Genomic DNA, 17,581 nt, shown 5'->3' with positions numbered 1-17,581 from the left:
ATTTGCTACAAAATCCACTCCATAGTGATCTACTTAGTCACCATGAGAGTCAAAGGTTTCCTCTCAGGCATGTATTGTTCCTACCTGAGCTCTCCTGGAAGGTGGCAAAGAAGCCGTCAAAGTTCTTATAGCCATCGGACACAAACAGGACGTGTAGGGAGTTGCCGGAGCTCTGGATTGGAGCAGGCCTGTCGTTCCCACAGAACCGACCAATCACACGAGAGTTGATGCTGTCACCATCACGCACCTCTACATAGTCGTAGCGACAGGAGTGGTCGAACTCCAGGCTCAGCATCTTGAACCTGTGGGTGGAGGGAGGTGGTTAAAAGTGTCTAGGGAGACTGTTCTAAATGATTTTACTGCACATGTAGCAGAGGTCAGCTGAGTTTATTTAGTGGTATTGACAGTTTACCTCAATGTGTAGTACTAATGGGAGTATGGGGTTTGGGGGGTTGGTTTGCTACACAAATTCACATACAGTGCATTCTGAAATAATTCAGACCCCTTGACTTTTTCCACATTTTGTTACGTTACAGCCTTATTCTAAAATGGATTAAATAAATAAAAATCCTCATAAATCTATACACAATACCCCATAATGACAAAGCGAAAACAGGTTTTTAGAAATCTTTGTTATTAATAAAAATAAATAAAACAGAAATACCTTATTTACATAAGTATTCAGACCCTTTGCTATGAGACTCGAAATTGAGCTCAGGTGTAACCTGTTTCCATTAATCATCCTTGAGATGTTTCTACAACTTGATTGGAGTCCACCTGTGGTAAATTCAATTGATTGGACATGATTTGGAAAGGCACACACTTGTCTATACAAGGTCCCACAGTTGACAGTGCATGTCAGTGCAAAAACCAAGCCATGAGGTCGAAGGAATAGTCCTTAGAGCTCCGACACAGGATTGTGTCGAGGCACAAATTCTGGGGAAGGGTACCAAAAAATGTCTGCAGCATTGAAGGTCCCCAATAACATAGTGGCCTCCATCATTCTTAAATGGAAGAAGTTTGTAACCACCAATAATCTTCCTAGAGCTGGCCAAACTGAGCAATCGGGGGAGAAGGGCCTTGGTCAGGGAGGTGACCAAGAACACTATGGTCACTCTGACAGAGCTCCAGAGTTCCTCTGTGGAGATGGGAGAACCTTCCAGAAATACAACAATCTCTGCAGCACTCCACCAATCAGGCCTTTATGGTAGAGTGGCCAGACGGAAGCCACTCCTCAGTAAAAGGCAAGCGAAAGCCCGTTTGGAGTTTGCCAAAATGCACCTAAAGACTCTCAGACAATGAGAAACATGATTGAACTCTTCAGCCTGAATGCCAAGCGTCACGTCTGGAGGAAACCTGGTACCATCCCTACGGTGAAGCATGTTGGTGGCAGCTTTCTCTCGCTTTCCCAGACGTTTAGTTCATTTCATTCCGATCTCCTTTGCATTATTGTAGCCATTTTCTGTAGCCTGTCAACTATGCCTCTGTCTATCCCTGTTCTCTCCTCTTCGCACAGGCTATACAAACGCCTCATACAGCATGGCTGCTGCCTCTCTAACCTGGTGGTCCCTGCACGCACGACCCACGTGGAGTTCCAGGTCTCCGGCAGCCTCTGGAACTGCCGTTCTGCGGCCAACAAGGCAGAGTTCATCTCAGCCTATGCTACCCTCCATTCCCTCGACTTCTTGGCGCTGACGGAAACATGGATTACCACTGAAAACACTGCTACTCCTACTGCTCTCTCCTCGTCTGACCATGTGTTCTTGCATACCCCGAGAGCATCTGGTCAGCGGGGTGGTGGCACAGGAATCCTCATCTCTCCCAAGTGGACATTCTCTCTTTTCCCCCTGACCCATCTGTCTATCTCCTCATTTGAATTCCATGCTGTCACAGTCACTAGCCCTTTCAAGCTTGTCATTTATCGCCCTCCAGGTTCCCTTGGAGAGTTCATCAATGAGCTTGATGCCTTGATAAGTTCCTTTCCTGAGGATGGCTCACCCCTCACAGTTCTGGGTGACTTCAACCTCCCTACGTCTACCTTTGACTCATTTCTCTCAGCCTCCTTCTTTCCACTCCTCTCCTCTTTTGACCTCACCCTCTCACCGTCCCCCCCTACTCACAAGGCAGGCAATACGCTTGACCTCACCTTTACTAGATGCTTCTCTTCCAACACTACTCACTCTGCCCCTACACAGATGGTAATGCGCCGTTGCAACCTTCGCTCTCTCTCTCCCGCTACTCTCTCCTCTTCCATCCTATCATCTCTTCCCTCTGCTCAATCTTTCTCCCTCCAATCTCCTGATTCTGCCTCCTCAACCCTCCTCTCCTCCCTTTCTGCATCCTTTGACTCTCTATGTCCCCTATCCTCCCGGCCGGCTCGGTCCTCCCATCCTGCTCCGTGGCTTGACGACTCATTGCGAGCTCACAGAACAGGGCTCCGGGTAGCCGAACGGAAATGGAGGAAAACTAGACTCCCTGTGGACCTGGCATCTTTTCACTCCCTCCTCTCTACATTTTCTTCATCTGTTTCTGCTGCTAAAGCCACTTTCTACCACTCTAAATTCCAAGCATCTGCCTCTAACCCTAGGAAGCTCTTTGCCACCTTCTCCTCCCTGCTGAATCCTACTCCCCCTCCACCCCCTCCTTCCGCTCTGTGGATAACTTCGTCGCCCATTTTGAAAAAAAGGTTGACGACATCCGATCCTCGTTTGTTAAGTCAAATGACACTGCTGGTCCTGCTCACACTGCCCTACCCTATGCTTTGACTTCTTTCTCCCCTCTCTCTCCAGATGAAATCTTGCGACTTGTGATGGCCGGCCGCCCAACAACCTGCCCGCTTGACCCTATCCCCTCCTCTCTTCTCCAGACCATCTCCGGTGACCTTCTCCCTTACCTCACCTCGCTCATCAACTCATCCTTAACCACTGGCTATGTCCCTTCCGTCTTCAAGAGAGCGAGAGTTGCACCCCTTCTCAAAAAACCAACACTCGATCCCTCTGATGTCAACAACTACAGACCAGTATCCCTTCTTTCTTTTCTCTCCAAAACTCTTGAGCGTGCCGTCTTTAGCAAACTCTCTTGCTATCTCTCTCAGAATGACCTTCTTGATCCAAACCAGTCAGGTTTCAAAACTGGTCATTCAACTGAGACTGCTCTTCTCTGTGTCACGGAGGCTCTCCGCACTGCTAAAGCTAACTCTCTCTCCTCTGCTTTTGTCCTTCTAGACCTGTCTGCTGCCTTTGATACTGTGAACCATCAGATCCAACTCTCCACCCTCTCCGAGTTGGGCATCTCCGGCGCGGCTCACTCTTGGATTGCGTCCTACCTGACCGGTCGCTCCTACCAAGTGGCGTGGCGAGAATCTGTCTCCGCACCACGTGCTCTCACCACTGGTGTCCCCCAGGGCTCAGTTCTAGGCCCTCTCCTATTCTCGCTATACACCAAGTCACTTGGCTCTGTCATATCATCACATGGCCTCTCCTATCATTGCTACACAGACGACACACAACTAATCTTCTCCTTTCCCCCTTCTGATAACCAGGTGGCGAATCGCATCTCTGCATGTCTGGTAGACATATCAGTGTGGATGACGGATCACCACCTCAAGCTGAACCTCGGCAAGACGGAGCAGCTCTTCCTCCCGGGGAAGGACTGCCCGTTCCATGATCTCGCCATCACGGTTGACAACTCCGTTGTGTCCTCCTCCCAGAGTGCGAAGAGACTTGGTGTGACCCTGGACAACACCCTGTCATTCTCCGCTAACATCAAGGCGGTGACCCGATCCTGCAGGTTCATGCTCCACAACATTCGGAGAGTACGACCCTGCCTTACACAGGAAGCGGCACAGGTCCTAATCCAGGCACTTGTCATCTCCCGTCTGGATTACTGCAACTCACTGTTGGCTCTGCTCCCTGCCTGTGCCATTAAACCCCTACAACTCATCCAGAATGCCGCAGCCCGTCTGGTGTTCAACCTTCCCAAGTTCTCTCACGTCACCCTGCTCCTCCGCACACTCTACTAGCTTCCAGTTGAAGCTCGCATCTGCTACAAGACCATGATGCTTGCCTACGGAGCTGTGAGGGGAACGGCACCTCCGTACCTTCAGGCTCTGATCAGTCCCTACACCCAATCGAGGGCATTGCGTTCATCCACCTCTGGCCTGCTGGCCCCCCTACCTCTGTGGAAGCACAGTTCCCGCTCAGCCCAGTCAAAACTGTTCGCTGCTCTGGCACCCCAATGGTGGAACAAGCTCCCTCACGACGCCAGGACAGCGGAGTCACTCACCACCTTCCGGAGACACTTGAAACCCCACCTCTTTAAGGAATACCTGGGATAGGATAAAGTAATCTTTCTACCCCCCCTTACCCCACCCCCCCAAAAAAAAAAAAAATATTGTAAAGTGGTTATCCCACTGGCTATAAGGTGAATGCACCAATTTGTCAGTCGCTCTGGATAAGAGTGTCTGCTAAATGACGTAAATGTAATGTAAGTACTGTGTAAAGGGTCTGAATACTTATGTACATTTTATATTTCAGTTTATTTCGTTTTTATACATTTGCAAAAGTTTCTACCAAACAGTTTTTGCTTTGCCGTTATGGGGAATTGTGTGTAGATTGATGAGGAATAAATTATTTTTATCCATTTTAGAATAAGGCTGTAAAGTAACAAAATATGGAAAAAGTCAAGGAGTCTGAATACTTTCCGAATGCACTGTACATACTGTAGAACTCCACACCTTGAAAAACTTGGACACTGATATTTGTCTACAGCCAAAATATTGCAAGTGAAAAAATTTATGTTGACAAAGTATCTGTTCTCTTGCAGTGACATTTAAAAGGTGGATATCTTCAGAAGCCAATTGGCACGGTTTGTTTTAGCTAGTCACTTATACCATTCAGTCATCCAGTCATTCTTCTGTTTAGTCCAGCCAGAAAGTTTTCATTGCAGTAGCCAGGCCTGGATTTTCCATATCAAACCAGTCAACAGGTTCCTCACTTGGCTCCACTCAAAACTAATGGGAAGTAAACATCATGTAAATTGCTCATTACTACACCTCGTCACCCCCCTTTACTCTGAGTTGGGAGACTGTTCTCTTGTTTTCCTGCTAGAGCCTTTGTTTTCCTGGAGCAGCAGTGAGAAGGAGTGCCTCCCTGGCTTTCCTGGCTCTGCCACCCTGGCTGGCAACATCTCACACCCCTGACTCTTTTACTACAGCCAGCAGGCGAGCAATGAACAGCAATCAGAGCCAATTAACACGGTAATGGCTCCAACGAGTGATTCCCCCACTTTGCACGACTCACTTCCTTTTAATGGAGGTGAGAATTGAATGTTTAATTCCCTCTGGTTGTGGTGGAGGTGAAATATATTATGGATATGATGTATTTTCACCAAGACAACAGTGATCAGCGCTTTTTCCTACTGTCACCTTTTTTCTACTTCCTCGCCTGCGAAAGAGATCAATGCAAAGAAAAAAGTAGACTCAGAGTCATTATTTAAAAAAATAAAGTCTTAGGAATTCTCAGTGAATTTACACTAAAAGGTCGTCCAGAAACCAGGGGTCTGTGTGGCTTCGGGGCCTATTTTAATGAGAGTTAAAGTGAATAGCATAATTGGTGAGAGACACATTGGTATATATATCCTTTTAATGAATGAGCTGCTTGGTTTAGTGGTGGGAAAGCTCTGTGAGTGACGCCAGCTGGAAACGGGACAGGGAATGACAGAAACAAGGGTTTGGATGGAGGAGTGTAAGTAAACAGTCAGCTCTAACAGAAAAAGAGGAAAGAGAATGGGTAGTATCTCCTGTCTCTTCTCTATATTGGTAGATTTAACCCTCATACTACCAACATATTTTACACACATGGATTACCAATTGAGGTCATTTTGACCCCAAGAAGAAACTATTAGAAAAAGCAACAATCAAAATATCAACTTAATTCTCATGAAAACATCATTAGACATGTAAATTGTGTTATATAAAAATAAAAATAAAAGACCAGAACAGACATGTTCTGTAAAACGAAAATATAAATATTTTCCTTCAATAATGTGCAGCTTTTTTCTAAAGTATAATCAACATAAGTACTAAAAAGCTGATTTACGATCATACTAATTGTCATATTTATGTGGTAAAAATGACTGCCATGTAAAGGGACAGTACACCACAATTTGAAATATAATTAATTTTAGTGATAAAAAGTGATTCATCCATTGATCCTGAGAGACAGTACACAAAAATATGGCTTAGTTTTGTTTATTTTCTTACCACACAACAAGCAGTAGCATCTCTGCTAGTGAAACAATGGAAATGGTAGGGCCTGTGTGGCAGGAAGCTTAAAAAAGCATGTCTAAATCCTCAGTCACTTCAAACCAAAATGTTATAGCAACCCAAATACCATAACAGGTTGAATATATAATATTGGAGTATATTGTAGGAATTCTGGTATTTATATAACATTTCTGGTAGAATAAAAAAAATATGAGAATACACACCAATGCAGCACTGTGTGTACATTAAGATGGTAGCTGGGTTCTGTATTACAGTTCACTGATATACCACTGATAAACTTTTATTAGCTGTTTTGAACAAAGCATATATGTAATGTAATTTTGATTTGAGTTATAACCAGTTATAACCATAGGCGAGTACATAAGGTGCTCCTTCTCTGCAGATGTCTGCCTATCTGGTCAAAATCACTGATACAGGTCCCCCTCCACCCTCTGATAATATGTATAAACAGCGCCGGAGAAGATGGCTGCCGTTTTACAGCCCTCTAACCAATTGTACTATTATGTGTGTTTTTCCGCGTTATTTGTAATTTTTTTTGTACATAATAACCTTCTTATAACCAAAAATAGCTTCTGGATATCAGGACAGCGATTACTCACCTCGTATTGGACGAAGATTTTTTCTTCAACAGACACCCGACAAGGCCCAAATCCCCGTCATTCGCATGAGGAAGAGACAGAGATTTTTAAATTTATTTATTTATTTATTTTTAGTCATTTAGCAGACGCTCTTATCCAGAGCGACTTACATGAGCAATTAGGGTGAAGTGCCTTGCTCAAGGGCACATCGACAGATTTTTCACCTAGTCGGCTCGGAGATATCGTGGACGTAGGTCGGGGTGCCTTGTAAGGATCCGACGGCGAGCGAGTAAACTGCCGCTCCCATCAATCCTATTAGCCAATCTTCAATCATTGGAGAACAAATTGGATGACCTAAGATTACGGTTATCCTACCAACGGGACATTAAAAACTGTAATATCTTATGTTTCACCGAGTCGTGGCTGAACGACGACATGGATAACATACAGCTAGCGGGCTATACGCTACATCGGCAGGATAGAACGGCTGACTCCGGTAAGACAAGGGGTGGCGGTCTGTGTATATTTGTAAACAACAGCTGGTGCACAAAATCAAATACTAAGGAAGTCTCAAGGTTTTGCTCGCCTGAGGTAGAGTATCTTATGATAAGCTGTAGACCACACTATTTACCAAGAGAGTTTTCATCTATATTTTTCATAGCTGTCTATTTACCACCACAAACCAATGCTGGCATTAAGATTGCACTGAATTAGTTGTATAAGGCCATAAATCAACAGGAAAACGCTCATCCAGATGCAGCGCTCCTAGTGGCCGGGGACTTTAATGCAGGGAAACTTAAATCTGTTCTACCTAATATCTACCAGCATGTTAAATGTGCAACCAGAGGAAAAAAAAAACTCTGGACCACCTTTACTCCACACACAGAGGCGCATACAAAGCTCTCCCTCGCCCTCCATTTGGCAAATCTGACCATAACTCTATCCTCCTGATTCCTGCTTATAAGCAAAAACTAAAGCAGGAAGCACCAGTGACTCGGTTAATAAAAAAGTGGTCAGATGAAGCAGATGCTAAGCTACAGGACTGTTTTGCTAGCACAGACTGGAACATGTTCCGGGATTCTTCAGACAGCATTGAGGAGTACACCACATCAGTCACTGGCTTCATCAATAAGTGGATCGATGATGTCGTCCCCACAGTGACCGTACGTACATACCCCAACCAGAAGCCATGGATTACAGAAAACATCCGCACTGAGCTAAAGGGTAGAGCTGCCGCTTTCAAGGAGTGGGACTCTAACCCGGACGCTTATAAGAAATCCCGCTATGCCCTCCGACGAACCATCAAACAGGCAAAGAGTCAATACAGGACTAAGATTGAATCGTACTACACTGGCTCTGACGCTCGTCGGATGTGGCAGGGCTTGAAAACTATTACAGACTACAAAGGGAAGCACAGCCGCGAGCTGCCCAATGACACAAGCCTACCAGACGAGCTAAACCACTTCTATTGTCGCTTCGAGGCAAGCAACACTGAAGCATGCATGAGAGCACCAGCCGTTCCGGATGACTATGTGATCACGCTCTCCGTAGCCAATGTGAGTAAGACTTTTAAGAAGGTCAACATTCACAAGGCCGCAGGGCCAGACGGATTACCAGGACATGTACTCCGAGCATGTGCTGACCAACTGGCAAGTGTCTTCACTAACATTTTCAACATGTCCCTGACTGAGTCTGTAATACCAACATGTTTCAAGCAGACCACCATAGTCCCCGTGCCCAAGGACTCTAAGATAACCTGCCTAAATGACTACCGACCCGTAGCACTGACGTCTGTAGCCATGAAGTGCTTTGAAAGGCTGGTCATGGCTCACATCAACAGCATTATCACAGAAACCCTAGAGCCACTCCAATTTGCATACCGCCCCAACAGATCCACAGATGATGCAATCTCTATTGCACTCCACACTGCCCTTTCCCACCTGGACAAGAGGAACACCTACGTGAGAATGCTATTCATTGACTACAGCTCAGCATTCAACACCATAGTGCCCTCTAAGCTCATCACTAAGCTAAGGATCCTGGGACTAAACACCTCCCTCTGCAACTGGATCCTGGACTTCCTGACGGGCCGCCCCCAGGTGGTAAGGGTAGGTAACAACACAACACATCTGCCACACTGATCCTCAACACGGGGGCCCCTCAGGGGTGCGTGCTCAGTCCCCTCCTGTACTCCCTGTTCACCCATGACTGCATGGCCAGGCACGACTCCAACACCATCATTAAGTTTGCCGATGACAGTGGTAGGCCTGATCACCGGCAACGATGAGACAGCCTATAGGGAGGAGGTCAGAGACCTGGCCGTGTGGTGCCAGGACAACAACCTCTCCCTCAACGTGACCAAGACAAAGGAGATGATTGTGGACTACAGGAAAAAAAAGAGGACTGAGCACGCCCCCATTCTCATCGACGGGGCTGTAGTGGAACAGGTTGAGAGCTTCAAGTTCCTTGGTGTCCACATCACCAACGAACTATCATGGTCCAAACACACCAAGACAGTCGTGAAGAGGGCACGACAAAGCCTATTCCCCCTCAGGAGACTGAAAAGATTTGGCATGGGTCCTCAGATCCTCAAAAAATTCTACAGCTGCACCATCGAGAGCATCCTGACTGGTTGCATCACCGCCTGGTATGGCAACTGCTTGGCCTCCGACCGCAAGGCACTACAGAGGGTAGTGCGTACGGCCCAGTACATCACTGGGGCCAAGCTTCCTGCCATCCAGGACCTCTATACCAGGCAGTGTCAGAGGAAGGCCCTCAAAATTGTCAAAGACTCCAGCCACCCTAGTCATAGACTGTTCTCTCTGCTACCGCACGGCAAGCGGTACCGAGTGCCAAGTCTAGGTCCAAAAGACTTCTCAACAGCTTCTACCCCCAAGCCATAAGACTCCTGAACAGCTAATCATGGCTACCCGGACTATTTGCACTGCCCCCCACCCCATCCTTTTACGCTGCTGCTACTCTGTTAATTATTTATGCATAGTCACTTTAACTCTACCCACATGTACATATTACTTCAACTACCTCAACTAGCCGGTGCCCCCGCACATTGACTCTGCACTGGTACCCCCCTGTATATATAGCCTCCCTACTGTTTTTTTATTTTACTTCTGCGCTTTTTTTCTAAACACTTTTTTTGTTGTTGTTTTATTTTTACTTTTTTTGTTAAAAATAAGTGCACTGTTGGTTAAGGGCTGTAAGTAAGCATTTCACTGTAATGTCTGCACCTGTTGTATTCGGCGCATGTGGCCAATAAAATTTGATTTGATTTGAGTTGATTTGATTAAATTAACATTATGTCTCCAGAGAACCTGGATTAAAATAAATACTTTTTCAGATCTGCCCTAGATTAACTACTTTTCGGAGAATACGTACAACAGTACAGCTCTCTGTGTAGATTTACAGCATATCTGAGTTCTGTATTGTAGTTCTATCAAGCATTTACACCATTTGCAGACTTTGTATACCATTGGCAGATTTTTACATGCACAGAAATAAGATACTTTTTGTTTTGTACGCAGTCATATGATACGTGGTATAGAAAGTACAATCTTAGGCGAGTACATGGGGAGCTACAGTATATCTCTGCAGGTGATCTATCTATCTGGTCAAAATCACTAATACAGGTCCCCCATCCATCCTCTGGTGGTATATATAACTTTTTATTATGTCTCCAGAGAAATCTAGATTAAAATAAAGGTCCTTTCTATCAAATTACTATAGAAGAAATTAGGTGTTTTTGACTGGTGTCGAAATGACCCCAAAGGACTTGATTTTTAAAATAAAAAGTCCATATTGATACTGAAACACTAAACAATGATTTAGATGTATTAAGAAACAAGTTGATTGACAAAGTCATGAACATTTTCAAGATTTTAATAAACAGGGCCAGACTACTGCATTTGGGGCCATGGGGGTACCCCACAAAGTATTATTATTTGGTAATCAGTTTACTGCAGTTTACTGCATTTCATGAGGCTAAGAGAAAATGCCATGGGGCAGAGATTTTTTGTTGTTGTTGCTGTTTTATGCTCATCTCATGCTTTTGTTCACAATTTGCCATGAGGCTGAGAGAAATTGTTGTAGTTTTAAAGTTACTTTCCTGCAATTCTACACATTTTGCTACCATGTGCTATCTGGGGGCCCCATGACCTCCTGGGGTTGGGGGCCCTCTGGAGGTCGGGGGCCCAGGTGCACGTGCCCTGCATGCCCATTCGGTAATCTGGCCCTGTGAATAAACCACCTTTTGGGATATGATAAAAAATATGCCTCCGGGGTCAAAATGACCCCAGTCGGTAAATGAGGGTTATGATCTTTGACTCAACATACAAAGGAGAACAGTGGAATTACCTCATATTTTACATCAGACTTTGTCACAATATCAAGTTCCCCCATTGTTATCAAGGTCTCTTAGGGCCCTAAAATCTCAGGGCCCTAAAAGTATTGCTGTACAGCGTGTGTTGCTGTGTAACTCGATTGGTGTGTTGTTGTCCATGTGGCGTGTGAAGTGAGAGTCAACATTATTGGTATAAAGAAGAGCGATGTAGCCGAGAGTAGTGAGTAATAAATGCAAAATGGCCCTGCCAGTAAGGTTTCGCTGGCTGATGCCAAAGCTTATAACTTTTCATTAGTCCAACTATGAGCGCAGCAACATGAAACAGAGAGGAGCACTATTTAATTATGGTCTCTGTGGCTTGTATGTCATAAAGGACACAAAACAGCAGTATAAGGCCCTATTCCTTCACTTTAGGAGATGATTTATCAATCTCTTTCTGTTGATAGACCATATCGTGCAACTGTTTTTTCTGCTCTTCTTGCATATCCATTTCTCATCAGATCATGGATTTGGACTGGCTGCTGAGCCTGTCACGGTTGTGTAGTTTAACATGGAGCTTTATGTGTAAGGGAAAAATGCTGTCATTATTTACTACAATCTTAGAAAAAAGGGTTCCAAAAGGGTTATTCGTCTGTCCCCATAGGATAACCCTTTTTGGTTCCATGTAGAACCTTTTGTGAAAAGGAAAATGATTCTACATGGAACCCAAAAGGGTTCTACCTGGAACCAAAAGGCTTCTACCTGGAACCAAAAATAGTTTTCCAAAGGGTTCTCTTTTTTTTAAAGAGTGTATTGATCTGTTTATTTCAACACACAAAGCTAGTACTGGATGTACTACGTATTGTGCCAACAGACTGACTGCAGTTCAACAGACTGACTGCAGCTCAAGAGACTGACTGCAGCTCAACAGACTGACTGCAGCTCAACAGACTGACTGCAGCTCAACAGACTGACTGCAGCTCAACAGACTGACTGCAGCTCAACAGACTGACTGCAGCTCAATGTTCAATGTGGCTTTTTTTAAATCGTAAAAGCCCTCAAATAAATGCTTGGAGAAAATACAAAGTTATGACATGAGTGAAATGTAATTACTTTTCTTCAAGAATAGGAGTGGTTTCCATCCTGCGGTATAGACTCACATTGGTCCATGACATACCTCTCACAGAATTGTGAAAACTGAAATTAAATGGGTCAGGAATTAATAACTATTACAGATGGTCACCAGAGAGGCCAAAGAAGACCCCTTTCATGTCAGAGGAAAATATGACAAAGTGAACAATAGAACTAGCTGTCATTCAGTTACACCAAGTTTTGGCTCAGTGGACTAACTCTGTCTTGAGGTTAAGAGACAACTCAGGTCAGATACACGGTAGGTCACACCCACCTGAAGTCGATGGTGAGTGTTGGGTCCACCTGAACTGTCCACTCACAGCGAGCGTTGGTGGGGTAACTTTCCAGGACTATGTGGCCCTGACGTTTACGGATCAGTCCTCCACACTCTATAAACAGGAACAAAACCATTTAGAGCTCACATTTTACATGATCATGCAATGCAATCAGCTTTTTATTTATTAGTGTAATTATATGTTACAGTAAAATTGTATATTAGTTGTAATTCGGCCAGTTTCCTTTCATTATAATTAAATAATTGTGTTGTTGTGTAGCTCATACACAACATATACAAAGGTATGTGGACACCCCTTCAAATTAGTGGATTCGGCTATTTCAGCCACACCTGTTGCTAAAAGGTGTATAAAATAGAGCACACAGTCATGTAATCTCCATAGACAAACATTGGCAGTAGAATGCCCTTAGGCATTGGTAGGCCACACAAGCTCACAGAACGGGACCGCCAAGTGCTGAAGCGCATAGCATGTAAAAATCGTCTGTCCTCGGTTGCAACACTCACTACCGAGTTCCAAACTGCCTCTGGAAGCAACATCAGCACAATAACTGTTTGTCGAGAGCTTCATGAAATGGGTTTCCATGGCTGAGCAGCCGCACAAAATAATAACATTACCATGCGCAATGCCAAGTGTCGTCTGGAGTGGTGTAAAGCTCGCCACCATTGGACTGTGGAGCAGTAGAAAAGCGTTCTCTGGAGTGATGAATCACGCTTAACCATCTGGCAGTCTGACGGACAAATCTGGGTTTGGCGGATGCCAGGAGAACGCTACCTGCCCCAATGCATAGTGCCAACTGTAAAGTTTGGTGGAGGAGGAATAATGGTCTGGGGCTGTTTTTCATGGTTTGTGCTAGGCCCCTTAGTTCCAGTGAAGGGAAATCTTAACGCTACAGCATACAATGACATTCTAGACGATTCTGTGCAACAGTTTGGTGAAGGCCCTTTCCTGTTTCAGCATGACAATGCCCCCATGCACAAAGTGAGATCCATACAGAAATGGTTTGTTGAGATCAGTGTGTAAGAAGCCCTGACCTCTACCCCATTGAACACCTTTGGGATGAATTGGAAAGCCGACTGCGAGCCAGGCCTAATCGCCCATCATCAGTGCCCGACCTCACTAATGCTCTTATGGCTGAATGGAAGCAAGTCCCCGCAGCAATGTTCCAACATCTAGTGGAAATCCTTCCCAGAAGAGTGGAGGCTGTTATAGCAGCAAAGGGGGGACCAACTCCATATTAATGCCCATGATTTTGGAATGACATGTTTGACGAGCAGGTGTCCATATACTTTTGGTAATGTAGTGTATATATAATTGCCATGTAAAGTTGAGTAGTTACAGAGTAACAACATGGCTTACATTAGGAAAAATACACTTGAAGCGGGAGACAAATGAAGAATGTAGGCTGGTTAAAGTAAACAAAATACACATAAACCACAGGCCTGCAGCCAAGAGCCACAAATACATGCCAAGTTTCTGCTGCCAGCTTATTATGTTATTTGCATATTGTGAAACCTATACTTTCTCTAGAAAGGATATTGTGAGATTCCAGTATGTTGACTAACAGTATTTTGACTTGTCATTTCAGCTCCTTGAATGGAAAATCTATGAGACATTTAGCTCTCATCCACGCAAAATACTATTGTGCCAGAAGTGTCTCCTATAGTAATTGGTATATTTTTTATTCTTTAATTATTATTATTTTTTTTACCTTTATTTAACTAGGCAAGTCAGTTAAGAACAAATTCTTATTTACAATGACAGCCTACACCGACCAAACCCAGACGACGCTGGGCCAATTGTGCACCGCCCTATGGGACTCCCAATCACGGCCAGTTGTGATACAGCCTGGAATCGAACCAGGGGGTCTGAAGTGATGCCTCAAGCACTGAGATGCAGTGCCTTAGACCGCTGCACCACTGTAGGTACAGTATGGTATATGCCTATAGAGGCATGAAAGGGAAGCTAGTAGAAGTTGCTTATAACCCTGATACAAGGTCAGATACTCTTCATCCCCTTAATGGTTTTGGTTAGAACTGGGGGAATAAGGTAATCTGATCCTAGATCTGTAGTGAAGGGCACATTTTACCCGTAGCCATGGTGGGAGGTAATGTGGGTAAAGGAATATGTGAGAAGGAGTGTACTCACTCAAGCAGTCACCGCCTGACCAGCCGGGTCGACACTCAGCACAGTACTTCCCCTTGACAAAGAAATCATCTCTGGGGCCCCACGTCCCGTTGTTACACCGCTTACAGTTCTCAAATATGCTGCAACCTAAGAGAGAGAGAAGAAGAGAGGGGAAATGGGTGGAGTAAGAGAGACAAAGACTGAGAGGTTAAATAGAAAGAAAGATGGAGCCGGCACAGCATCAAGTAGAAAGCGCTGACTGAACACTGAAACGTCTGAAACCTCTTCACCATACAGTACCTTTAGAAAGTATTCATACCCCTTGACTTATTATACATTTTGTTGTGTTACAGCCTGAATTTAAAATTGATTAAATTTATTTTTTTCTCACCCATCTACACACAATACCCCATAATGACGTGAAAACATGTTTTTAGACATTTTTGTAAATGTATTGAAAATGAAATACAGACATATCTAATTTGCATAAGTAATAATAATAATATGCCATTTAGCAGACGCTTTTATCCAAAGCGACTTACAGTCATGCGTGCATACATTTTTGTGTATGGGTGGTCCCGGGGATCGAACCCACTACCTTGGCGTTACAAGCGCCGTGCTCTACCAGCTGAGCTACAGAGGACCACTAAGTATTCACACCCCTTTGCTATGACACTCCAAATTGAGCTCAGGTGCATCCAATTTCCTTTGATCATCCTTGAGATGTCACTACAACTTGGAGTATACCTGTGGCCAATTCAATTGTTTGGACATGATTTAGAAAGAAACACACCTGTCTATATAAGGTCCCACGGTTGACAGTGCATGTCAGAGCATAAACTATACATACACATATAAAATAACACCACATGCTATTAGTAGTGGCTGCAGACACACATAGACACATCTTAGGTATACAATTATGTGGTCTAATTAGACAAAAATTGAACTCTTTGGCCTGAATGCAAAGCGCTATGTCTGAAGAAAACCAGGCACAGCTCATCACCCGTCTAACTCCATCCCTACCGTGAAGCATGGTGTTGGCAGCATCATGCTATGGGGGATGCTTTTAAGCAGCATTGACTGGGAGACTGTAAGGATAGAGGAAACAATGAATGGAGGCAAATAAAGGCAAATCCCTGATGAGAACCTGAAAACGACCTTAGACTGGGGCGAAGATTTATGTTCCAACAGGACAATGACCCCAAGCATACAGCCAAAACAATGCTGGAATTACTTCAGAACAGGAATGTGAAAGTCCTTGAGTGGCACAGCCAAAGCCCAGACTTGAATCCCATTGAAAATATGTTTAAAGACTTGCTGTGCACAGCCACTCCCCATCTAACTCAACAGAGCTTGAGAAAATCTGCAAGGAAGAATGGGAGAAAATCCTCAAATCCAGATGTGCAATGCTGATACAGACATCCCCAAGACGACTCAAAGCTGTAATCGCCGCCAAAGGTGTGACTACTTATGCAAATTAGATATTTATGTAATTTATTTTCAATAAATGGGGGTTATGAATACTTTCTGAAGGCACTGTACGTGTGATGCATTCAGCCACAATCTTGGTTTGCCCGTTCCCAATTACTATTGACGGCTTCAATCGGTCCAATACCCCTACTGCATTCCCCTTGGTGCCTGTTAGATCTTTACATCAGACCTGCTAAACTCATCAGGCTCCTCTTCCACTGTAACAGGGTAACAGAACAGAAAAAAACAGCTTCCTAAAATAGAAATGTCCAGAAAACCCCCAGAAGGACTGAGTTTCAGATAGGATACATTTTCACATTGGAGGTTCTGTGGTGCTCTGTATTGCAGACATCCTGAGGACAGGCAGGGTGTCAGGGAGACGGACGTCAGGGAGACAGCAGCAGGACATATAAACGCCAACAGGTATCAGTGTAAAAATTACATGACTTTACCATGTCTCCTCCACCGTCTACATGCAGTACACATAAGGCTAGAGAGGGATGGAAAAGGGTTTACTGTATGCGATTTACAAGAAAAGTCCTTTATAAGTGCATACTTCAGACTTTTACTGTAAAAATGATTGTTCAAGTATGTATTTGATCATAAGCAGCTGTTATATCTATAGGCTTACAGAAAATGTGAGGACATGCAAGCTGTGAAAAAATGCAAGTCCAGGTGATGGAGAACAACAAGGTGTGTGTGTGTGTGTGTGTTTGTGTGTGTGTGTGTGTGTGTGTGTGTGTGTGTGCGTGCGTGCATGCATGCATGCGTGCACGCATGTGCATCTTAGGAATAGGAGACCCATCTGTGATCCCTCACGCCTGTGGTGCAGTGTGTAGTATGAAGAGTATGATGTGAAGTTGGAACAGACAAACAACATATTTTCATAAAGTAAAAGGATTAGCATATTCCCATAGGTCAACAAGTCTTGCAACAACTTGTGGTGAAATATAATAACTACGCATTGTGCCTTTTGAGCAATGTGTTTTCTCTTAGGTTATTTATGCTGTATTAACTTTGTTATTGCCAACACACCTCCCACACAGAGTAAATACACAACAGGAGAGCAAACATAAAGGGATGCCCTCAACGAAAGCGAATGTAATTAATTCGCTATTTTCTGGAAAATAATCAGGGTTAGGTATCTCTCTCTAATGTGGTTGGCCTAAACTCACTGCATTTCACTCTAGGTGGCCCAACCTCACTGCTATTGTATGTCTGCCAGGCTTATAAGACAGCCTTAAAGGCAGATGGAATATAGACTACAACATCAGTCAAGACATGACACTGGATCTAACGGGTACGGTACAGGGCAGACGTTTCAGAAATGTACTGGTAGAATGGCCTCCTCCACACTGTG

At 44.4% G+C, this 17,581-nt stretch overlaps 1 protein-coding gene across 1 annotated transcript in view; it reads right to left on the bottom strand.

Annotated features, from left to right (window-relative positions):
• The window catches only part of LOC121576399 (inactive serine protease PAMR1-like), a 69,906-nt gene that overhangs the window by 14,234 nt on the left and 38,091 nt on the right, over positions 1-17,581 (bottom strand). Inside the window, exons 3-5 of the mRNA XM_041889501.2 lie at positions 14,770-14,895; positions 12,603-12,717; positions 85-302 (exon numbers count right to left, since the gene is read on the bottom strand). Of these exons, the coding sequence (XP_041745435.2) occupies positions 85-302; positions 12,603-12,717; positions 14,770-14,895 (459 nt within the window). The remainder of the gene's footprint in view (positions 1-84; positions 303-12,602; positions 12,718-14,769; positions 14,896-17,581) is intronic.

Source organism: Coregonus clupeaformis, chromosome 11 (genome assembly GCF_020615455.1).
Source record: "Coregonus clupeaformis isolate EN_2021a chromosome 11, ASM2061545v1, whole genome shotgun sequence".
Lineage (NCBI taxonomy): Eukaryota > Metazoa > Chordata > Actinopteri > Salmoniformes > Salmonidae > Coregonus > Coregonus clupeaformis.
The sequence above is the reverse complement of the archived record's forward strand: the minus strand, read 5'-3'. Positions and strand labels throughout refer to the sequence as shown.